This window comes from Nesoenas mayeri, assembly GCF_963082525.1.
Source record: "Nesoenas mayeri genome assembly, chromosome: 3".
Taxonomy (NCBI): Eukaryota; Metazoa; Chordata; class Aves; order Columbiformes; family Columbidae; genus Nesoenas; species Nesoenas mayeri.
Genome location: NC_137544.1, coordinates 109457108 through 109481813, shown reverse-complemented (window position 1 = coordinate 109481813; position 24706 = coordinate 109457108). Strand labels below are relative to the sequence as shown.

Here is a 24706-nt window from a genome sequence, read left to right as displayed (position 1 = left end):
CCTTGTGTTACCTGTTAGACTTCTGTTGCTGCTAAACAGGAGGTAGTCCAAACTATATTTATCCAACCGCTATTCAAGTAGGAGCTGAATGTGGGTTTCTGTAGTAATTTCTACTGAGAGGAGACAAAAGCTGTAGATAGCCTGTTGTACTTCCTGGCTTGCTTGAGAAACTTCATCTGCTGAGAGTTGAGTTTGCTTGAAGCAGAGGATCTCAGGAAAGTCCCTTTCAAGCAGGTCTCCAGGCTTGGGAGGCACAGCAGAAGGGCTTCCTCAAGTTGCTAGAAGTCCTCATCAGTTTGTTAGAGACAGAAGATTTGAAGAACCTGTGGAAGTTTGTCTCAGGGGAGGGCAGCAGGGAGATGGAGCAGAAGCAGCCTGCTGTAGCTTTAAAGGCAATGCTGAGTAGGGAGCCATTTAGAAGGATGTAGTTTACTAAAGGGATCCAAAGCTTATTTTCCTTGAGTCTTTTTATTCTTCCTGTATCTAATCCCTTTAGAGCCTAAGGTCAACCCCTTTTTGTACTGCAATAACACTGTAATATATGCTTGCATTAATTCTTTTTGCACACTGAGCATGCAAGACCAATGTAAAGCTTTTTTTCAGAAGAAAAACACTGTACGATTGTGTATATAGAAATACAGAGAGAGAATTTTAATTCTGTCTCCTGCATAAATGCATGCATTGATTACCTGTATGTAGACCATGTTGTAAATGCTGCATAGTACTGTACATATGCTGCATAGTACATAGTACTGTAAAATCCTACACTTGAAACTACAATGAACAGGCAATGTAATCAAAAACAAACAAACAAACAGAAGCTGTGCAATGGATTTTGTGCCTTTTTTAAATCCATGTATGCTAATCCAGACAATCTGAAAAAAAAAAAAAAAAAAAAAAAAAAAGAAGGGAGGAGAGGAGAGGGATACTGCAGGCAGTAGGTGCATGCAAAGGCTCTGGTACCTGTGGAAAGAGTGGTGGAAACCTTCCCACTTGCAGAAGAAGTACAAGACCCCAACTCCTCACAGACAGAAAGCAGATTGTGCAGGCAGGTGACGGCCTGGGAGGAAGAGCTGGGATTTGGTTGTGGTCTCTGACTTACAGGATTGTACAGTGTGTGAGTCTCTTTTTTCTCCTGGGAATTGTATGGAGGGTCAGGATTCTTACGAGTCTGCCTCTAGCAGGGTCCAAAGCCCATCTCCTGTGTGATAAACACCTTAAAGCGCATTTTGGTTTGCTTCTGTAAGACTGTTGGTATGTGGGACATGTGCATCTTTGAAACACTGCGGAAGGATGCATGGATGCCATAGAGCCATCCATGCCACTGGCACATGGATGATGCATGGATGCCACTGGCTGAGAGATGATTCAGAACAAGGTCTGAAACAGAATGGCAGATGGAACAGATGCAGTATTTCCTAGTTTTATGTTAGCCAAATATTGTGATCTTTCTCTTGTACCAGGTGGTTTGTTTTTTTTTTTTTGTTTGGTTTGGGTTTTTTTTAGTTTTGTTGTTTTGGTTTGGTTTGCTTTGGTTTTGGTTTTGTTTCACAAATTATTGCATTTAAAATGTTTAAAACCAATAGATGGGAGAAAAATGATAATCTGAAATTCTACAGTCCAAGAGAAAATTGATTAGGCTCACCTGAGAAACTGTTCCCTTTCCCCCATGTCAGTGCAGAGCTTCTGGAGACGGCAGGCTTTTCTGGTGAATGCCAGGCCCACTCTGTGCGGTGCCACAGACTGCTCTGCTGTGGGGGTGTAGGCACAGACAAGCTATAGGGTCTTTTCTCTATGCATTCAAGAGCTGTAAGATCACCAGAAAGCCATACAGGCATGGCAAGTGCTGTCATCACTCCATATTGCTAAAGGGACCTGGGCAGAGTGTGTGCGACTTGGCATGAGGCAGGACACAGAGGAGCACATTAACAACCTGGATGCTGGTACTGCTCTTGAACCCACCAGCATGAGTCTGCTCTGTGCTGCTGTCTGAGAAGAACACATCTGGCTACATTCTTGGTGACAAGGGGACCTGGGAACTTCTAATGCATGATTGTAAACTTGCTGTGACAAGTGTTGCCAGCAGGTCAGGGGAGGTTCTCCTCCCCCTCTACTCTGCCCTGGTGAGGCCGCATCTGCAGTACCGTGGCCAGTTCTGGGCTTCCCAGTTTAAGAAGGACGAGGAATTACTGCAGGGAGTCCACCAGAGAGCTACAAAGATTGTTAGGAGTCTGGAGCATCTTTCTTATGAGGAATGGCTGAGAGATCTGGGTCTGTTCAGTCTGGAGAAAGGAAGGCTTAGAGGGGACCCTATTTATACTCACAAATATTTCCAGGATGAGTGTCAAGAGGATAGGATCAGACTCTTTGCATTTGTGCCCAACAATAAGATGAGGGGCAACAGGCACAAATTGAAACATAGAAGGTTCCATGTAAACATGAGGAGAAACTTCTTTCCTTTGAGGGTGACAGAGCACTGCAACAGGCTGCCCAGAGAGGTTGTGGAATCTCCTTCTCTGGAGACATTCAAAACCCACCTGGACACATTCCTGTGTGATCTGCTCTGGCTGAATCTGCTTTAGCAGGTGGGTTGGACTAGATGATCTCCAGAGGTCCCTTTGAACCCCAACTATTCTGTAATTCCGTGGAGATTGCACCTTTGCTGATTTTTGCAGTATTTGCAGCATCACTGGGATGTAGAAACTTTCCAGCTGCCATATTGGGTAATGTAAGTCTCCTCTGAGGATGTCCTATTGCCAATGATCCTGCTAATTTGAAACCCCACCAGTTTAAAGACAAATCCCCAGACTCCACGTAGCTGCTGATGAGCACGGGGACAGAGATGGACTTGAAGGCTCTGATTTCTGCCTCTACCAAATACAAGCAGGTAGATCTTTTTCTCTCCTGACTCTCCTTCCTCTTCATATTCTAATTGTAGCCTCTGTGCAAAGCAGGCATATTTATTGCCTTCCAAATACATATTGCTGCCCAAAGTAGTTACTAGCCAAATTTAATTTAAATTCAGTGAAAAGACAGAGTGTTACAGATGTGAAATGCAGAGACTTTGTGGGGCACACATGCTCAGACTAATTAACAGCCATATGCATTCCTGGACAATTGACTGGGAAGTCAAAAGACCCAGGAGTTAAGATCTAAGCCCAAGCAGGTTGGAAAAAAATGGTTCACTGCCCAAAGACAGGCAAATGTGTCTTCCGAGAAAGTGAGGAACATAGGCGGAGATCGGAGCTTGCTATAGGCAAAAGCAGTCTTTTTGACTCAGATTTGTCCAGATCCAGGGTAGCTCTGCCCACTCACAGTCTTGGTAGCTTTTTAAAATGGGATGGTTGCCTCAACTCATGGCATAGTTCCTTCTCATAGTGGAGTGAGCTTAGCAGAAGGCCACCGAGATGATGAGGAACTAGAAACATATGACATACAGAGAGGCTGAGAGAGTTAGGTTTGTTCTGCCTTAAAAAGAGAAGGGTTGGGGTGGGATCTTATTTTTTCCTTGAATTATCTGATGGAAGGATGATGCCAGACTCTTCTCAGAGGATCACAATGAAAAGATGAGATGTGATGAACACAAGCTGGGTAAAAGGAAAATTAGATGTAGAAATTAGATATAAAGAAAAACTTTTTCAGCATGAAAAGCCTCAAACTCTAGGACAGGATCCCAAAGAGGTTGTGAGATCTCCATCTTTGAAGATACTCAAAACTCAGTTGGACATGGCCTGGAGCAGACATCTCTGAGTTAGTCCTGCTTTGAGGGGTGGCTGGAGCAGAGACCTCCAGAGATTCCTTACACCTTTTTTATTCTACAATTTTAAGATGCAAGCTAAGACTCTCCACTCTTGATCTTCTGGCATCTTCCCATTGGCACAGCAGAACAGAAAAATTCTTCTCCAGCTTTTGGGAAAAAGTCCTAGAGCAGCTGAGTGACCTGTAGTACAGAAGACACATGATGACTGCCAAGAGAGGACAAACTGGGAACACCTGGTCCGGCAGGCTGTTTGCTTACAGCTAGCTGCTGATTACATTAACTCAATAGTGAAGCCAATCTCATACTTTGATGCCCTAGGACATTCTTCCTTGTTAACAGCCTCAGGTGATGATAGCAATGAAGGTAAAAAAATATGTGTTAAATTAATAAATGATCCAAGCAGCATTTCAAGAAAGTTTCTTTTAGTTGAGTTTGTAGGTAACTTCTGTCCTCCATATTTTTTGGCATATTTATGCTCTTCAGATTTTCTCCATGGTGCATATGCAGCAGCAAAACAACAACAGCTTGCGGCTTCTTTAAGGAAAGCATTCTGACCATTTTGGGGTATTGCATGCAACAGGTTAAGCAGTCCAAGTCTCCCACAGGTAGGCAGAAGTCAAACAATCACTATTGTGCTTAGGGTGCAATGTCCATGTAGGGAAATAGAAAATACATGGGGAATTAGATAACAATTTTTCACCATGCATAACAGCTTGATGCTGCCCACTGAGCTATTTGAAATGTCCCTGTTATACATGAGCATAGAGATCTTACATTTTTCAGACATACTAATAAGGCAGTTGCTCTGCACAGAGTAACATGCAGATTTACAGCACAATTTGAAATTGTATCATTGGACTGAAAAGCTATTGAGGGCTTCTTTCCCCCTCAGAGACAAAATGTTCTGTTCCCATAGCCAGATGAATGTGCTGGCTGATGGCAGCTCTGTAGCCCAGGTAGTTAAATGGGTGCTTGTTTAGTCGTAGCCTCTGATACTGTCAAATGCCACTTGCAAACACCGATGTTTGGAGCCTGCTGTTCATAATTAAGACTGAAAAGTAACGTGATGCATTATTGATTGGTTGAGTTTACAGAGAGGCTTTTGTTTCCCAGCCCTCTTAAAGAAGGGTGACTTAAATGTTTTGGGATTTGGTTTTGGTTTGGTTTGGTTTTTTAATCCATTTTACAGAGTGATGCTTCTGTGGTTTTAATTTGCAACTAATTGTTAATTAGACTAAACCTCAATGGACTTTTATTTTGCCTATTTATTTTGCGATTTTTTTGCTTATTTTGCTTATTTGTTCAAGTGTGTGCATGTGTGTGTGAGTTGTTGCTTTTCTGTTGGTATTGTAATCATTTCACAACCTACCCCTGGTGCCTTATGGGCCATCTCTCCACCACAGACTGCTGCTCAAGAAAGACCAGCTGTTCTGTCCTCTCATTGCTTTTAATTTTTGGACACCCCAGAGTCTAATAATAATACTTTATATGTCAGCTTTCATGACTTAACTTGTGAATCATTTTAGTGAAAGCTGAAGGAGCCTGTAAGAGTCAGAAGTATGAGTTGCTGGAGGGATGTGAGAGCAGGAGCGAGGGATGAATAGCATAGAGGGGAACACAGGAGCACTACAAGGGTATTGCCCCCAAGACAATGGTGGATAATATGGAAAAGTCATCAGCAAATGTAGCTGGCCCTGAGGGGCCCCTTGAGTTCACCATGGCCTAGGAATGAAAGAGAGTTGCTGAATGGTTCCAGTAAGGAAGAAGTGAATATGTAAATATTTAAATATTGCAATAAATATATATAAGTACTGAAGAAAACTGGTAAACATGAAAAAAATCCTGAGGAATTGCTTGCAAAAATCTCTTTTAGGTCCAGGTAAAGACTGCTGACAAAGGAACTCCTTTGGCACATTTTTCTGCCTTCATTTATGAGTATGTGTGAATCTCTCTAAGGTTTGTATGAATTAAATGATTGAGGGATCACTGCTTAGGCATGTATTTTGAAAGTGTCATGGACTAGAACCTTTCGACTGATGCTTCCCACTGCTCTTGATTCTGATGTCTGTGTCCATGCTATGTCTGAATACTAACCCTTTTCTTTTGTCACATGTGTCTTCTTGCAGGCATATATGCTGAAGTCATTTGAAATGAATGGTCTGCCCAAGGCAGTGCCTTTAAGTTTGCCTTATCAAGACTTCAGAAAAGATATGTCGGACTACTGGGAAAAGCCTAAGGTATCCCAGCGGATAAAGAAAGTTGATTTCTCAAATGTTGTTTTGACTGCCCCTTGCAAACCTCTGGAACCTTATCTGGAAATAAATGGAAAAGAGGAGGAGGAGGAAGAAGACAATGAGGAAGAAGACGAGGAGGAGGAAGAGGAAGAAGGGGATGAGATTGATATGCACAATGGTTCCAGCAGTGGCCTGAGTCAAAAAAGCACAGAGCGCAGCCAGGAGTGTGCACCCTCCACACTCCTGGCTGATGACCAGAAGGGATCCAAGGGTCGCGCTTCCACTGCTGGTGGGGACCTGGAGCTGGAGGAAGGCTCAAAAACACTAGTGCTATTTTCGCCAGGTGATCTGAAAGAGTCTCCAGTGACCACAGACTTGGTTCCAGAAGTTGATCTGGGCACTCTTGCTGCACTGACTCCTCAGAGTGAGCGGCCACAGCCTATGGATAGCCAACTGCATGTATCCGAGCCAGTGACCCTCTCTTCAGTCCTTAAATCTGAACCAAAGCCCCCCGTGACAGTGGCTACAGCTTCCTCCCCCTTTACCAAAGTTGAGTGCACATTTGTTCCTATTGCTGAAAAGACCCACTTACGTGTCATGTCTTCCAGTGGCGAGCTGATGAGGCATGAGGAGAACTGCCCTCCGGGCCAGTTTGAGGAGGTCATCATTGAAGAAGAGCTGGAGGACAACCTGGTGCAGATAGAGAATGAAAGCATACATTCAGGACTGGAAGGGGCACAGACAGAGAGCTCTGCGCTTTCGGCTAATCACATTGAAACCACCTCAGAAACAGCAGGGGAGCAGCTGCCCCTTCCCAATGCTGAAGCAAAGCCTCTCAAAGACAAGCCAGAGCTCTCTGACAAAGTGTCACTCTCGCTGGATTTGGATGAGCCTGGTAAGGTGGTGACAAGGGATCCTGACCTTGAGAAGTCAGCACTGGTGGCAGAACACCTGAAACGAGCAGAGATCCTCTTCAACACACAGCATAAAGGCCCCAGGAGGCCTCTTGGTTCCAGGTATAGAAGTCGAATACCCATTTTGTTCTCTGAGGAGGACACTGGCTCAGACCTTTCAACATCACTTTCTGCCAAAGAGAGGCTTTATAAGAGGGCAAAGCAACCTGACTTGGCTCGCTTCGTGATGGAGAAGAGGCAAAACCGCCTTCTTCGGCTGGCCTCAGAGGCCTCCTCCTCAGCATTCTCCAGTGACGAGAGGCAGCGGGCTTCAGAAACCCTCTCAGCCACTGGTTCTGAGGAGGACACACATGACTCTGATGACTCAGTCCCAAGGAAGGCTGGGAAAGAGAAGGCTGCCCCCCTGGGGAAAGAAGAAAGACTCATAAGCACAAAGAGCAGAATTCCTCGGCCCATCACACCAGTGAAAACAACGCTAGAGGTGGCAAAGTCTGAGAGCTCCATGGCTGTTGCAATGGCCATGCTATGTAGCTCTGCACAGGATGCAGCTCTTGCCTACAGGTAAGACCAAAATGCTGAGCAATGCAAAATGTTGGACTTGTTAAGGAGATGCAGCCAGGACTTGGCTCACCTCCTACTGCTTTACCTTTCACTTGGGTTGAATGAGTGGTCCATCTCTGTTTCCTACAGTAATTTCAGCTCACTGATGTGTGAAATTGCCACCTCTCTGCCTTCTTTGGCTCAGTCTGGCCAAAGGGCCAAAGCCCTCTTCTCTTGCCCTGGCTTTGAGGCCTTCTTCCGTTCCACAAGCTCGTTCATTTGATCTGATCCTGATAATAGCAGAGTCCTCCCCTGTTGAGCTCTCAGTTTTGCAGCATACTTGGCACAGTTGTGACTGACCTGGCTATTGTGATTAGAGCTCCAAGGGCTGCAAGGTTGCCAGTTGTGATTGCCTCAGAAGATGGCCAGCATGCAAAGAGGTGGAGAGAGGGAGATGTACGTGCTTGTGCTCTGTCAGTGATCCAGAACAGCACGGACCACCTCCACATGGTCTGAGTTCCTACATATCCCTGTGTTTTGGGATTTTTTTGAAGGTACCTTGTTCTCTATCAAGTAAGCATACACATATAAGGGGAAGTGAGCCTTGTGAATTCTGCAGTGTTTGGCTTTTCTTCCTGAACTTGGGTCTGGAGGCCCAGCCCAGGAGCAGAGATGCTGATGTGGCTCTGCCACAGGTCCAGCAAATTCTGCTCTTTCAGAAGTGTGGGGTGAAAGGAGGGCATCCCTGTGGGTTGGTTTATCTACCAGTAGTTACTGTCAGAGGCCAGCTGGTGCAATCCAGCTCATCCCCACATTCCCAGATTGTACCTGCTACCTTGAAAGAAGTTGCTACATCCATGCTGCATGTCAAGAAGAGTCACAGATATGTGCTATTGGCCAAACCATGCCTGTGCATTGTCTCAGAGAGCACTGGAGGATCAGGGCCAACACTAGTTAACAGCACGAGTGTTCAAACCAGTGCCCTGTCTTGTCCACAGCAAAACTCCTGTCATTCTGGTGCTGGAGACTTCTTATAATTGCTCAGCAACATTCATGCCAAACTTGCCAGGAGCCCTAAGCCCCTTGCAGAAATTCCCTTTCATCCTCCCTTTTCTCTTCCTCTGCAGGCTTCAGGCACAGAGACCAGCTGGAAGTGTCCCAAACGAGCGGCGAACTACACAGACACAAAGTCGGCTTCCTCCTTCACTGAGCTCCACTTCTCTTCCTCCATGGAGCAGCTCATGGAGGTCCAGCTGTGGATCTCCCCTCAGAGCCCCTCAGAGCCCTGTCCTTCCTTCAAGAAACCCCAGTGCTTCTCCCAGAAGCCTGCTGCCACCTTGGAGGGAAAACCCTTCTCCCTGCCAAAAGCATAAGCCAGGGACTGCTCTCCAGCGAGTTTCTCCTTCCCCCGCAGCATGCAGCTCAGGCCCTGGGGCTGACAGGGGATTCCCTGACCTCTCCTGGTGTGGCCAAAAAGCAACAAAGAGCAAAAACCCAGACTCAGAGTCCAGCAACCAAAGGAAAGCAAATGTCCTTGGAGAGTAAGGCTGCTGCCAGATAATGGTCTTCTTCTGCCAGCCCTGGGTAACTTCAGCATATAGTATACAGTTGAGATGCTGCAGCACAGCCTTCCGTGCTGGACCCACGAGTGTATAGCAGTAGCTGTAGTTCAATGCTTCACACACTCTCACCCCACACAGTTGTGATCAGCTCCCGAGGGTCTGAGAGCATGTGAGCCACAGAACCTTCTTCAAGGGAGACATCCAGCCTGCAGCTCACGCTTGCTAATGCACAGCACCAAGCAGCAACCCAGGCAGCCTGCCTAGTGCCTAAGTCCCCTCCGTCCCCAGGCATTCCCCTCTCTCTAGCAATACCAGTCACCAACACCAACCCTGGCTTTGGAAAGAGGAGCAGAGATGATGAGAGGAAGGTCTGCTGGACAGGAAGGCTCCTGTTCTGCAGGCAGATCCCTCCTCTCTTGTGTCTGGGAAAATGCTAGCCTTGGCCTCCACCATTTACCTGAGTGCTGGCTCACTTCCTGTCACCTGTGTTAGCAAAGGATTGTCACCAGCTTAGCCAAGAAGGATGAATGCATCCTTGTGTGCTGAGATAAGAGCAGGGGCAGGCTGGAGCAGGGGGTCTTCTTTCCAGGGATGCCTCTGCAGGTGTGAATAGGAGACAGGCAGGTCTTGCTACCTGCTCCAGTGTGTCCCACAGAGGGGGCCATCTGGCATTTCTGCTCAGCGACACGGCTGCTCTTTCAGTAGATTCCTCTGTGGTGAATAGTTAGATAGAAGTAGGGCTGTATGGGCAGCTTGCTTGCTAATTGATGTAGAAGGGAGCACACTGCAGCTGCTTCTGTCCCCAATACCAAACTGTGATCTGTGGATACCATACCTCCCAACATGGGTGGTTCCTCTCGACCTGAGTGTGGTTGGTGCCATAAGACTATAGTCCACCAAACACAGCTCCATGCTGAAGATGCAAATAGTCACTGGATGCCTTTGGCTTAGGTGCCCCTTGCACCTAAATTCCTTGTGCTATTATTGTCATGATCTTGGTGTTTGTGAATTTTGGCACTGTAGTTTCAGCCACAGCTCCCCTACAGGGAAGGGTGGGAAATTATCCTGTAGCACAGGCAAAAGCTGCTGCTTTCTGAGCAGGTTTGCTAGCATGCCATGGGAACCTTGTGCGTTTTTGTCTAAGAGTACAGGGGGCTGAGTTGTGGAGGTCACGTTTATGTGTTTCCCAGTGCTCAGCTCTTCCACACAACAATGGGAATGTAAAAGCAAGGGCTGTATTCTTCAAGTAATATTATCAAAGCAGAAGCTTAGTGTTCCACTAGAAATAAATTAACCACGGTTTTAGCCTCCGGACTAATTAGGAATGTTTGAAAATGAAAGCCAGGGTGACTAATACCTGTCTGAGCTTGGTGAGATCTTGTAGCCACAAAATTTTCTCAATGTCTTGCAGGGGTAAACACTCCAGACCCAAATACTTTGGATCCCGCACCATTGACTTGCCTAAAAGATGTTTTGCATGAGGCAGAACAAAAATACGACTGTTCTGTACACCCATCCCCACAGCTGCATATTTACTCTGTGCAGACAACAAAGCTTGATAGAGGTGTCTGGACAATAATAACCTTGATTCATTTGAACAAATATACAAACAGTCACACTGATGGCCATTGAATCTGAGGAATCCTGAAGTTGTTTACATCTACAGGAACTGTTCGGGGTAGTAGCATGAGAGCTGTGATGGGGTGGCTGCGAGAACAGGGTACTCTGTGAACATCTGAACAGATTCCAGAAAGCCAGTGAATTATTTCCAGCACAGAAAACATCATCTGTTCCTAGTGTTGTTTGACAGGGCTGGGCTAATGGTGCAGCTGGCTCCACAGAGACCTGGGCCTGGCATGAGTTGTCTCTCCTTGTGGTTGTGCTACCAGCCTCATTGATCCAGCACAGTCCTGCATCCCTGCTGTCCCTGGCACAGAGGGGAGCAGTAGAGTGTGTCAAAAGCAGCATGCTCCCTCAGTTATTTCTGATGAGAAAGAGCTGTGATGGAAGTGAAAGCTGACTGACTGCAGCAATGATTCCTCCCCAGACAGCCTGTGCAGGAGGTACCAGGTGCTGTTACTACTGAAAGGCTTCTAAGGGTAACTCTTGCAGGGCCTGACTGTCCCCCTGTGTCCCACAGGCTTGGATGTGCAGACCTGCTCTCCTTCCCAGTAGCAAGTGATGCTGTGATCCTGGTTGGGTGTCACATTGCCTCTTTCATTCCTTCACCGACGTTATTTTTACAGGAGTTTCAGTGCTGGGCTCTTCCAGTCAAGTGGATTTCAAGAATTTGGTAACAAGAGGTGTCCCACACAGCTGCATTTTTCTGGCAGACGTGGTCAGAGGGATGCTTGCAAGCCCCTTGTTAACAGCCCTGTTAGTGTGCTGCAGCAGGTGGTGCCTGGATCCTTATTTCAGGTGTCAGCAGAGGGACACAGGAAAGCCCCTGTCATGTGGGTGCTGCTCTGGATCTCCTCCCTGGCTCTGATTTTCAAGGTTCTGCCCTTCAGTTGCTCAGTGGTGAGTGTGAACCCATGGTACGCCTGAGATCAGGGTGCACAGCACACCCTGCTTGCAGAAGTTCCCATTCCTCTTGCGTGCCTCTCTGGAGGGATTTTCTGGCAGGCATGTGGACCAGCAGTGATGCTCTCTGTTAACATAACTGTTTAAACTGGCCTGCAAAAGGGTCAACAACTCCTCCAGGTCCTCTCTTCTTCTTACCCCACCTTGCAGGGAGGCTAGGAGGACACCTGCCCTAGTTGGAGAAAACATGGGAGATCATTTTTAGGGACAGCAGGGGACAAGGCCTGTGATGTTAGGGTTAAGTGGTTGAGGTATGCCAGACAATTCAGTATGGCATCACAGGACGTGGTGGGCTGTCACATCACAGAAATGCAGGAGATGCAAAACCCTGCTGTTCCCTGCCCATGAAACATAGTGTGCAAGCTCCGTCAAGCCTTGAGGAAACACAAGGCTGCTCAGACATTGCTGTTGGTGTCTAGCTGCATCCTTGCTTCACTGCAAAGAAGAGAAGATCAAAGAGAAGACTGAGCTGACCAAAGCAGATGAAATGGCTAGGAGGAATAAAGGAAACTGGGGTAAGAGGAGGAGAAGCAGACTTCTCAGCACTTTTCCATGTTTGCAGGAATTTCTGTGAAGAGCCTGACGCTACGTGTGTTCCCCATGAGTGTGTTTGCTGCAGAATCTGTCATGGCCAACTGCAGATGCTTGTGCTCATGTGCGTTTTGAGGTGACCCCTGAGACAGGCTGCCACCGTGCCTGCGTCTGTGCATACATGTACATGGGTGGTAGGAACAGAGAGGAGGAGCACTGTAGGGTCGTGTGTTGGGAGCAGAAGTGTCTTTGGGACTGCCGGGTATCATGAGATACTGCAAATGCTCTGTTGAGATGAGAGTCTTTGTGTTTCAGTAGCAAACATTTCTGAGTCAGTTGTCTTTGGAATATGTGAGAGGCAGGAGACTTTGCTAGCCTTTTCTAAGTAAAGACTATCATATATATTATTATAACAATATAAATAGCGCTAATGATATACATATCCCCTAGCAGCACTAGGCTAGTTTCACAAAGCACCTGGGAGTTTGCAACCACTTTTGATTCTATCTGTTTGCCAGCTACTCAGTTGCATGCAAAGCAGTGAGCTGGGCTCCTGTACAGGCCCTTTTCCCTTTCTACGGGTCCCGGGTGGGTGCCCATGGCCTCACTGTGTGCCGGCTCCCATGGTCTCCTGCAGAACCCTGAATGGTGGTATTGCCCTTCTTCAGCCTGTCGCTGTGCTCCAAGGGGCTGGGACCATGCTGATTGTAACAGCAGAGCCAGTTGGCCTGAAGGCAGGTTGGCAGCATCTCCATGTGCATTGGGGTTGGTATCTTTGTGAGGCCAGAGAATAGCCCTGGTTGCAACACTGTGGTGAACCGTGACCCCAAGCATAGCCAGGATCCCAGGAAATAACAGTGGTTTGTACACCATGACTCTCCTCTCCCCTGGTCCCTAATTTTACCTCCTCAAGCAGATCTTGTCTTCAAAGTCACTGTGTACTCCCTACAGGTCAGTCCCTTTCTGGCTGGGGGCTTGAAGCCCTCCTGGTTTTCTACAAAGCTTGAGGCAGACTTGTCCACCAACTCATGCAGCAGACCCTCTATCATGCAGACTGGTGCTCTAGGTTATAAGGAAGAACATTATCCCTTTTATTTTTGCAGCTGCAAATGTCTGGTAAGCAGGTTTGAAGTATGTATTGATGATGCCCTCTGTGCTAAAAGGAGGAAGGGAGCTGCCACAACAAATCCAGAGGTGGGTTCCTGTTAGGTACCAAGCTGAGAACTCATCTTAGCTGTTAAACTAGAGGAGGCTGCAGGGGTGAGGTCTGACACGGGGTCGCTGCAAGGACGCAGGGGCTGATGTTCACTCAGCGCTTGGCTAAATGACTGTAGGGCTGCAAGGCAGAGGCTCTTGAACTGTCGCCTGCAGATGGTGTGAGGAGCTCTGCAGAACCGCGGGGCTTTAGGCAAGGAGCCCTGTGTGTGTGAAAACCAATGTCAGCAACACTGCTGTGCTCTGGGACCTGGGCTGCTGCTTCTCTGGACAGGAATTGGAGCTGGAAACACAGATGATTTGTGTATATTGCCTTTTAACATGATAGCATGTGACTCTACACTCAGAAACATTGTATCTGGTGCACCCATGCCATTTTCTTTTGCCTCTGGCACAAAGTCTTTTGGCCTGGAAACATGACTTCACTCCTTGGTACTGCCTGCTTGGAAATGTGACTGGCTCCCAAGGCTAAATCTCTCTACATGTCTTCTTTTGCATTCTTTATGAAAGCAACTGGAGAATGTTTACACACTGCAAACAGAATGTACAACTGCGACCAAGGAACCATGATCCGGTTCAATTGCATGGCAAATTTCTTGGCCATAAAATCTGCATGTATCACTGAGGCCCTGTCTGTGTACAGATCCACCTGCCATTTGTCATAACTTCAGATCACATTTAAAAAAATACAATAAATGATGCGGCCATTTCTTCTTCATATCAGACACCATTGTCATTAATTTTGTTTTTAAAAGGGGATTCTTGATCATGCCATTAAAAACCTGTCTACCTTTTCATTGGTGTCTTCTCCCATTTGTTGGTGTTGCCATGTGAAACAGAAATACCACCTGAATTGCTGCCAAGGGACATTGGCTAGCATTGTCTCTAGGTTTCTACATCACGACAACTCAGTTGGCTGTAACCAACCGTAAAACACAATGTGGCAAGGAAGAGGAGCCTTCCCTTTTTTCAAGAGGAGCATCAATGATGTGGCTCCTACCTTTTGCATGTAAATAGGTATGCAAAAGCTTAGAGCTCTCTGAAGCCTAGATGTCACAGCCAAGTAACATTTGTGCATCTGTTTGCAGGAGCAACACCTGATTGGTCCATGAGGATTCTCACTGAACTGCAGAGCTGGCCAGGGCCAGTGTTTTACATGACTGGACTCTTCTGCTTTATATGGTCTTCCGAATTTGAGCACTACTGGGAGCATTACAATATTTTACTGGCCCCATCTGTAGTCTTTGCTGAGACCAGCCAGCTGGGGCTGCAGTTGGACCTGTACATTAATATGCTGTAAGTGGAACAGAAGCAAACCAGTAACTTGGCATGGTTTGACTTTTAATCCCCTTTGGCAGTCTGACATGTAAGCTGAGGACAGCTCTTGTTGTCCCAAAACCAGGGTTCTTAGCCAGTGTGCACGCAAATAAGCCAGATTTAGACAAGATAGTGTTTACTATAGAGTTGTGCAAGTCTGGATGCTGAGATAAAGCCAGCACACCAGAAAGGAAAGTAAAAGCCATTATATACAAAACCTCTTCGCTACATTCACACCCTCAGGGCAAGTCCTAAGAGCCAGTTGGTTACATATTTGCATATGGGTTACATAGTCATTTTACCACTATGCATACTTGTTGAGGAAGGGTCCCAGGCTGGGCCTGGGTCTAGGGGTGTGTATTTTACCATTATAATGAGCATAGAATGAGCAAAGTTCAGCTAAAGGACACTTTAGCTAAGAGTTTTGAGATACATGTTAAGACTCAACTAATTGTGCTGGTGCCAGACAATCTGCACTGCAAGGACAGTATTCTTTGTAGTTCATGATTAGGCATTTTGCAAGTTACTCTTACATTTGTTAGAGGAGCAGACTGACCAAAACTGAGAGGATTTACCTGTCTTTAGGGTAGCAGTTGCTGGCAGGATTCATTTTTAGTAATAATGACTACACTCCTACAACAGTAATTTCACCATGTGCACGTTGCCTGGTGGCTATTGTGTGCAGACCACATCCAGGTATGTGTAGTATAGTTTCTTACCAAGTTTGGGAAGGACTGGTGCAAGGGGGAACAGGGTAGCCGTGAAAGCTCATTTTCATCAATTGGTAAGTTCATACGCTTTCATCACCTTCACTTAGGTACCTTTACTGAACACAGGAGATTCTGCAGGCAGGATTAGACACAGCCTACAAGGAGACAGCTGTCGTTTGTAGCCTGATGTACGCAGTACAGGGCTCAAACACATTACTTGTCCAAACATTCATAAACTCGCAGCCACGTGGCAGGCACACAGCAGACGTCTTCTGGTAAGTTGCTGTCGGCTTCTGTGGCTTCCTGAAATAGGCTCATTCTCCTGTTGCTCAGTTGTCACCTCAATTTCACAGTATCACAGTATGTTCTGGATTGGAAGGGACCTCAAAAGATCATCTAGTCCAATCCCCCTGCTGGAGCAGGAACGCCTAAGTGAGGTTGCACAGGAACATGTCCAGGTGGGTCTTGAATGTCTCCAGAGAAGGAGACTCCACAGCCCCCCTGGGCAGCCTGTTCCAGTGCTCTGTCACCCTTACTGAGAAGAAGTTTTTTCTCAAATTTAAGTGGAACCTCTTGTGTTCCAGCTTGATCCCATTGCCCCTTGTCCTATCATTGTTTGCCAACAAGAAGAGCCTGACTCCATCCTCATGGCACTCACCCTTTATATATTTATAAACATTAATAAGGTCACCCTTCAGTCTCCTCTTCTCCAAACTAAAGAGACCCAGCTCCCTCAGCCTTTCCTCATAAGGGAGGTGCTCCACTCCCTTAATCATCTTGGTTGCCCTACGCTGGACCCTCTCCAGCAGTTCCCTGTCCTTCTTGAACTGAGGGGCCCAGAACTGGACACAATATTCCAGATGGGGTCTCACCAGGGCAGAGTAGAGGAGAAGGAGGACCTCTCTTGATCTACTAACCACCCCCCTTCTAATACATCCCAGGATGCCATTGGCCTTCCTGGCCACAAGGGCACAGTGCTGGCTCATGGTCATCCTGTTGTCCACCAGGATCCCCAGGTCCCTTACCCCTACACTGCTCTCTAATATGTAATTTCCCAACCGATACTGGAACCTGGGGTTGTTCCTGCCCAGATGCAGGACTCTACATTTTTCCTTGTTAAACTTCATTAGGTTATTCCCCGCCCAACTCTCCAGCCTGTCTAGGTCTCGCTGGATGGCAGCACAGCCTTCTGGCGTGTCAGCCACTCCTCCCAGCTTACTGTCATCAGCAAACTTGCTGATAGTACACTCTATTCCCTCGTCTAAGTCGTTAATGAATATATTGAATAATACTGGCCCCAGTACTGACCCCTGAGGTACTCCACTAGATACTGGTCTCCAACTAGACTCCGCACCATTGACTACCACTCTCTGGCTTCTCTCCTTAAGCCAGTTTGTAACCCACCTCACTACTCTATTGTCTAGACCACACCTCTGCAACTTAGCAACTAGGATGCTGTGGGAGACTGTGTCAAAGGCTTTACTGAAGTCAAGGTAGACCACATCCACGGCTCTGCCATCATCCATCCACCTTGTAACATTCTCATAAAAGGCTATGAGGTTGGTCAAGCATGACTTACCCTTGGTAAAGCCATGCTGACTGCCCCTAATAACCTTCTTATCCTTGATATGCCTTGAGATAGCACCAAGGATAAGTTGTTCCATTACTTTGCCAGGGACAGAGGTGAGGCTGACTGGTCTATAGTTACCCGGGTCCTCCTTCATGCCCTTTTTGAAGATTGGAGTGACATTTGCTTTCCTCCAGTCCTCGGGCACCTCTCCCGTTTCCCAAGACTTGGCAAAGATGATGGAGAGCGGTCCAGCAATGACCTCAGCCAGCTCCCTCAGCACCCGCGGATGCATCCCATCCGGACCCATGGATTTATGGATGTCCAGTCTATTTAATTGCTCCTTAACCCAGTCCTCATCAACTAAAGCAAGCTCCTCCATTGACCTGGAACATTGACCTGGAACATTGACCTGGAATTTCTCTACTGCTTTTTTCTGAGGGTCTTGTCTGTGAGTTCTTGTGCTGCACAGTGGCATTATCTCAACGATTTTACCTTTGCTTTTTTTTTTTTTTTTCTTGTTCCTTTTTACTTTACGTTTTTAGATTTCCTCTCTGGCATTGCTTTAGCTTAAAGGCTCTCTCACAACAGTCTTTCCCACAACCTAAATATATTGTTGCTAAACTTGAACCAGGGTTTGGCATCAAATATGGTCTTAGTTCCTAGAAGTCTGAATGTTTGGTTGAGGGTTGTGAGTTGAGCTAGCAAAAATAGGAGCTAAGACCCCAGTAAACACAAAAGTATTTATGCATCCTGTCCCCATGGAATGGGACATTAACCTAGCTTGATGCTACAAACATATTTGAGTTTCCTTGAAGCCACCTTGTGTCTGATTCAGATTACCTTGTGTGTAACTATGCCTGTATTTCTATGCCTGTGACCCTGTTAATGTGATCAACATAAGCATATTTCACATGAAGCTCCATGTAGTGGATTTGCTTGCCTTTTCTAAGTAAAGAATAAAAAATATCGTATATATATATAATAACATTATATATATATTGCATATTATTTTTATAACAATATAAGTAGTGCTTATTATATATAGTGGCTAAAGGCTGAAAACGATCCTGCGACCTTCAAAGAAGTGTTCTGATGCTGTGTGACTTCTGATGTGTGCAGGACTGATGGCTGTATATGATGGATGTGGATGTAGGAACAGGGTACCTGTACAAAGCCCAAGAGAGCCTGAAAAGTATTGACGGAACCCGACTAAGCCCAACAGTGCCTGACAAAGCTTGACAGGGCCCAGCCAGAGCCAGATAAATCCTGACAGAGCCCGGCAGATGTCCACAAAGCCATACAGAGCTAGACAAACCCGACAGAGTGTGACAGGGCCTGACAGAGTACTACAGAGCCCAACAAAGCTGGACAGAGTCCCACATTGCCAAACAGAGCCTGACAAAACATGACAGGTCCTAACAGAACCGTACAGAGTTGGACAGAGCCTGAGAGAGTCTGACAGAGACAGACAAAGCTTGACTGAGCCAGCTGGAACCTGACTAAGCCTGAAAGAGGCCAGCAAACCCAACAGAGATCGAAAAAGCCTTACAATTTTTGACAAATCTGACAAAGCCCTACAGAGCCCGACACAGACAGACAGATCCACACATGACTCATAAAAGCCCAAGAGTACTTGACAGGACCCAACAAGGACTGACAGGGTCAGACAAATCACAAAAAAACCCGACAGTGCTCGACAGGGCCTGACAGAGCCCGACAAATCCTAACAGAGACCTACAAATCCCAAAAGAGCTTGACAGAGCCTGAAAGGGCCTGAATGAGATGGCTCTTTATGGCTTTGTGGAGATCTGTCAGTCTCTGTTGGGCTCTGTCAGGATTTGTCTGGCTCTGTCGGCACCTGTCAAGCTTTGTCAGGCACTATTGGACTTAGTCGGGCCTTGTCAATACCTGTCAAGCTGTATCAGGCTTTGTTGGCCTCTTTTGATCCGTGTTGAACTCACTCAGGCTTTGCTGGGCTCTATTGGGCTTTCTTGCCCTTATTCAGGCTTTGTTGGGCTCTGTCGGGCTTTCTCGGGATCTTATCGGGCTCTGCCAGGCCATGTCAGGATTTGTCGGATTTTGTCGGGCTCTATTGAATATTATGCAGCTCTGTCAGGCCCCACTGAGTGCTGTTGGGCTCCTTGAAGCTTTGTTGGGCCCTGTCAGGCTCTGTCAGGTTCTGTTGGGATCTGTAAGGCACTGTCAAGCTGTGTCAGGCCCTGTCGTGCTCTGTAATGCTTTGTTGAGCTCTGTCGTGCTTTGTCAGGCTTTGCCAGACTCCGTTGTTTGCTGTCAAGCGCTGTCAGGATTTGTCGGACCCTGTCAAGTTCTGTCGGGTTCTTTCAGGCTCTGTTGGGCTCTGTTGGGCCCTTTGAGACTGTGTTGAGCTCTGCTAGGCTTTCTCAGGTTCCGTTGGGCTCTCTAAATCTTGGGTGAGGTCTATTGGTCTCTCTCAGGCTTTGCCGGGCTCTATCATGCCGTGGCAGGTTCTCTCAGTTTCTGGCAGGCTCTGTTAGCCCCTGTCGTGCTCTTTCAGACCCTATCAGGCTCTTTCAGGCCCTGTCAATTCCTGCCAGGTTCTGTTGGACTCTTTCAATCTCTCTCTGGCCCTTTTGGGCTCTGTTAGGCTCTGTGGAGATCTATAAGTCTCTGCCAACCTGTGTCAGGCCCTGTCAGGCTCTGTAATGCTTTGCTGAGCTCTTTTAGTGTGTGTTGCACTTTCTCAGTGTCTGTCGCACTTTCTCAGTGTCTGTCGCACTTTCTCAGTGTCTGTCAGGTGCTGTTGGGATTTGTCGGGGCCTGTCGAGTTTTCTCAGGCTCTGTCAAGCCCTCTTGGGCTCTGTTGGGCTCTGGCAGGCTTTGTCAGGCTCTGGCAGGCTTTGTCAGGCTCTGTCTGGCTTTGTCATGCTCCATAAGTGCTCCAAGGACTGGACGCTCTTGCAATGTTTGTATTCACACAATTATTGCATATTCATTTTAATTTGGGGCAATTTTTAACATACAAAGCACCTACAGTAAGAAAGAATTACATAAGGCAGGTGAGGTGCAGAAATGACCTTACAACCCTAGCAGCTGCAGCTGGCCCACAAACAGATAGCAGCTCCCACTCAGGTACTTTTCCCACTGCGGAAACTCTGGCCACGCATGAGACGTCTCTCTACGGTTTACTGGCTCCCCGCCACATGCAATTAAATGCAATTTTATTACAACATACCTTAACTGCTGTCGTGGCCGGGGGTCTTTTGTCTGCTCCCACAATGAACAACAGAGGTGGAGATCTTTCAAAAAAAAACTTTGGGGCATGCCTAAGACTACCTCCTCAGTTGTCCAAGCAGCCAAGCACAATGCCCTCCTGGCTGGCTCACCAAAATGAGGCATGGAAATGACCTTACAACCCTTGAGGTTGTAAGGAAGGTATGTATTTTACAATGTCGTACACACACAGGGAATAGCTTCACTCAAAATGCGTGTGTGTTTTACAGTAGTTGTGAGCTTGGTTGAATACAGTAAAGTGTTACATATTCATGAAAGTTTTTAGGAACACCTATACATATTCATAACCTATCCCCAAGAAGGCGGTTCGTATTACAATGAGTTCCAGGAGACCATATCCATAGTCTACACCTCCATCTCCCCCTGGTTGGAGCTGCCCAATGATGGTGAACCCAGGATCACTTTCTCTGTACACATTCACCTTTGGTCCAGTGTGATGACTTGGTTAGGTCTCAGACTGCTGAGTTGGTTAAAACTGGCATATCTCCTGTCCTGTGCCCAAGTTTCTCTCTTCTTCACCCAAGGATGCACCAAGGAGGCACCCAAGGAATATTACCTTTGCAAGGCGCCAGGGAAGTCCTGTTTCTCGTACAATAAGTTACACAAAACTAAGCAAGGCTAGGCAGTAGTGATGTAGGTTAAAGGCTTAGCTGTCTAAGTGTCTTTAAGTGTTAGTAAGTTAATTGTTGGTTAATTAATGGTGAATTCCCTGTATCACGGGGTTAGACAGATTTAGTTATTTCACGGTCTTTGCTTCCATCTAGCGTCAATTGTAGAACATGCAGTCTGTTTCGGCGGAGATTCTGTCTCTTTTCCTCTGTCTGATGATCTACCTCTCCACGTTGGCAGTACTCCTCTGAAGCGCAACTGGTACACACATGGAGTAAATGATTAGTTCATTACATAAAATACATCTCTTAATTTCTAGTCAAACATAAGCTAAGAACCCTGCTTCTATACAACTTAATCTTCTGTGTCCAGCTTGTCACACGGGAGAATCTAAAATTTGAAAAATATCCCTTCGCTAGGCAGGTGGTTAGAAAGCATTTATCTTCTCATTGGTTAATGATGGGTTAGTCCTTTGTACCTCATCAACAGTCTACATTGCTTTAGCAGCTTCCATTCATATTGCTTCTGTGTCCACATGCAAGCAGGGGAGAGGTCAGCTCCATATATGCAGAAATTCCTCCCTAAAAACTCACAGTTGCGCATATGCTACAGCTCTTGTATAAAAAACATTAAAAAAAAAAATGCACAAGCCTATACACCCCATGGAAGGTCTCACAAGCGTGTACAAACACAGGACCATGTCCAAAAGTTTGCACCCCTACCATCGTGTATAAACGTACAATCACATGTATGTCTGTGCAGACTGACACATTTCTATGCAGATGTTTGATACACGAATGACTACACATGCAGCCATATCACACAGGCTCTGCTGGTCTTTCGCTAAATGACCTCTTTAGAAGCGTTTCTCGGGTAGATCTGCCTCTCAGATTTTTTCTGGTAAAACTGTGAAAAGTCAACGCAGGGAAACCGTCTACATCAAACACACTTCAAATCTGCCTTGTTTTGCTTTTGTTGCCTCTACCTAGATGATTCCCATTTTCTCTGTTCACTTAAGGAGTCATGATTGTTCTGACAGAGTGTAACAGGGTCTGACAGAGCACTACAGAGTCCAACAAAGCCGGACGGAGACCCACATTGTCAAAAATGACCTGACAGAGCACGATAGTCTCCAACAGATACCAACAAATCCTGACTGAGCCAGATGGAGGGACTGACAGGGATCAAAAGAGAACTGTCAGTCTTTGTCAGGCTTTGTCAAGCTCAATTGTGCTTTGTCAGCTCATGCAGGCCCTTTCAGGCTCTGTTAAGCTCTTTCTGGCTTTGTAGGTCTCTGTCAGGATTTTTCAGGCTCTGTCAGACTCTGTCAGACCCTGTTGAGCACTGTCGGGCTTTTTCAGGCTCTGTGTGGCCCTATCGATCTTACTTGAGCACTGTTGGACTCTTTCGGGCTCTGTCAGGCTTTGTCAGGCTCATTCTGTCTCTGTTAGTTTCCGTGGGCTTTGGTGAGCCTTGTCAGACACCGTTGCACTCTGTTAGGCTGTGTCAGGCCCTGTTGTGGTCTGTCAAGCCCTGTTGGGTTCTGTCTATCTCTGTCGAACTCCGTTGGGCTCAGTCAGGATTTCTCTGGCTCTGACAGGACTTGGCTGTCTCTGTCAGGTCCTGTCGGGCTCTTTTGGGCTTTGTCAATCTCTTTTGATCCCTGTCAGTCTCTGTCAGACTTTGTCAAGCTTTTTGGCCTTTCTTGCCCTTATTCAGGCATTGTCGGGCTCTGTTGGGCATTCTTGGGGTCTATTGGGCTCTGTCAGGCCATAGCAGGATTTGTAGGACACTGTCGGATTTTGTTGGGCTCTGTTTCATATTGTGGAGTTCTCTCTGTCTCCATTGGGTGCTGTTGGGCTCTTTTAATCTTTGTTGGGCCCTGTTGGGCTCTGTCAGCTTCTATTGGGGTCTGTTAGGCTCTGTCAAGATGTTTCAGGCCCTGTTGTGCTCTGTAACTTTTTGTTGAGCTCTGTTGCACTTTGTCGGCCTCTGTCAGGCTCTGTCGGATTCTGTTGTTCTCTGTCAGGTACTGTCGGGCTCTGTCAGGCCCTGTTGGGCTCTGTCGGGCTTTTTTGGGCCTTGTGAGACTGTGTCATGCTCTGTCAGGTTTTGTCAGTTTCTGTTGGGCTCTGTCAAGCTTTGTCGAGATATGTCTGGCTCACTCAGGCTCTATCATGTCCTGGAGGGATCTGTCAGACCATGGTGGACTCTCTCAGTTTCTGGTAGGATCTGTTAGGCCCTGTAGTGCTCTGTCAGGCTCTTTCAGGTCCTATCATGCTCTTTCGGTCTCTGTCACACTTTAGCTGGCTCTGTTGGGCCTTGCCGAGCTTGGTCAGGCATTGTCGGGCTTAGTTGGGTGCAGTCAAGTCCTGTCGAGTTCTGTTGGGCTCTTTCAATCTCGGTATGGCCCTGTCAGGCTCTGTCAAGCTCTGTGGAGATCTGTAAGACTCTGCCAAGTTGTGTCTGGCCCTGTTAGGCTCTGTAATGCTTTGTTGAGCTCTTTTAGAGTGTGTCACACTTTTTCAGCCTCTGTTAGGTCCTACCAAGTTCTATTTTTCGCTATCAGGTGTTGTCAGGATTTATTTGGCTCTGTCAGGCTCTTGTGGGCTTTGTTGGGCCCTGTCGTGCTCTGTCAGGCCCTGTCAGGTTCTGTCAGGATCTGTCAACATCTGTCGGTCTCTCTCAGACTCTGTTGGGCTTTGTCAAGTTACTTTGGGCTCTTTCTACCCTACCTGGCTTCTTCAGGCTCTCTAAAGCCTTGTCATGCTCTTTCAGGCCTTGCCAGACTCTGTTGGGTTCTATAGGGCTTTGTTGGGCTCTGTCAAGCTCTATCAAGCTCTGTTAGGCTCTGTCAAGCTCTATTGGGCTTTCTCAGGCCCTGTCAGGCTCTGTTGGGCTCTGTAAGGCTTTGTTGGGCCCTGTCATGCTCTGTCAGGCCTTGTCAGGCTCTTCTGGGTTCTGTCGAGCTCTGTTGAGCACTGTCGGACTTCTTCAGGCTCTGTCAGGCTTTGTCAGGCTCATTCTGTCCCTGTCGTGCTCTGTCAAGCCCTGTTGGGTTCTGTCAATCTTTGTGGATGTCTGTTGCGCTCAGTCGGGATTTCTCATGCTCTGTCAAGATCTGGCAGGCTCTGTCAGGACTTGTCAGGCTCTTTTAGGCTTTGTTGGGGTCTTTCAATGCGTGTAGGGCTCTATCAGGCTTCGTTGACATTTGTCGAGCTCTGTGTGGCTTTGTCAAGATCTATCGGTCTCTCTCAGGCTCTGTCAGGTTCTGTCAAGCTCCTTTGGGCACTTTCTGCCCTACCAGGCTTTTTCACGCTCTGTAAAGCCCTGTCATGCTCCGTCAGGCCTTGTCAGGCTCTGCCGGATTCTGTCTGGCTTTGTCGGGCTCCATCTGGCTCAGTCAGGCTTTGTTGGTATCTGTTGGACCCTAACGTGCTCTGTCAGGCCATTTTTGACAATGTGGGTCTCCGTCCGGCTTTGTTGGACTCTCTAGTGCTCTGTCAGACCCTGTCACACTCTGTCAGGTTTTGTCTTCCTCTTTAAGGCATTGCAGGGATGTGTCTATCTCTGTTGGGCACTGTAAGGATTTGTCTGGCTCTGTTGGCCCCTGTCAAGCTTTGTCAGGGACTGTTGGACTTAGTCGGGCCTTGTCAAGCTCTCTGAGGCTTTGTTGGGCTCTTTTGATCCGTGTCGGACTCTGTCAGTCTTTGTCAAGATCTGTCTGGTATTCTTGCCCTTATTCAGGAGTTGTCGGTCTCTGTTGGGCTTTCTTGGGTCTATCGGGCTCTGTTAGGCCATCTCAGGATTTGTAGGGCTCTGTCAGGTTTTGTTGGGCCCTGTTAGGTATTTACAAGATCTGTCAGGCTCCATTTGGCATTGTCGGGC

At 47.1% G+C, this 24706-nt stretch overlaps 1 protein-coding gene across 1 annotated transcript; it reads left to right on the top strand.

Moving 5' to 3' along the window:
* Positions 1-4117: 4117 nt before the first annotated feature.
* On the top strand, positions 4118-9009 carry LOC308038709 (tau-tubulin kinase 1-like; the record flags this gene model as incomplete). The annotated part of the gene is given in 4 exon segments (XM_080341484.1): positions 4118-4123; positions 5887-7469; positions 8576-8851; positions 8853-9009. Coding segments are annotated over 4 exon segments (2022 nt in total).
* Between the last annotated feature and the right edge of the window lie 15697 nt (positions 9010-24706).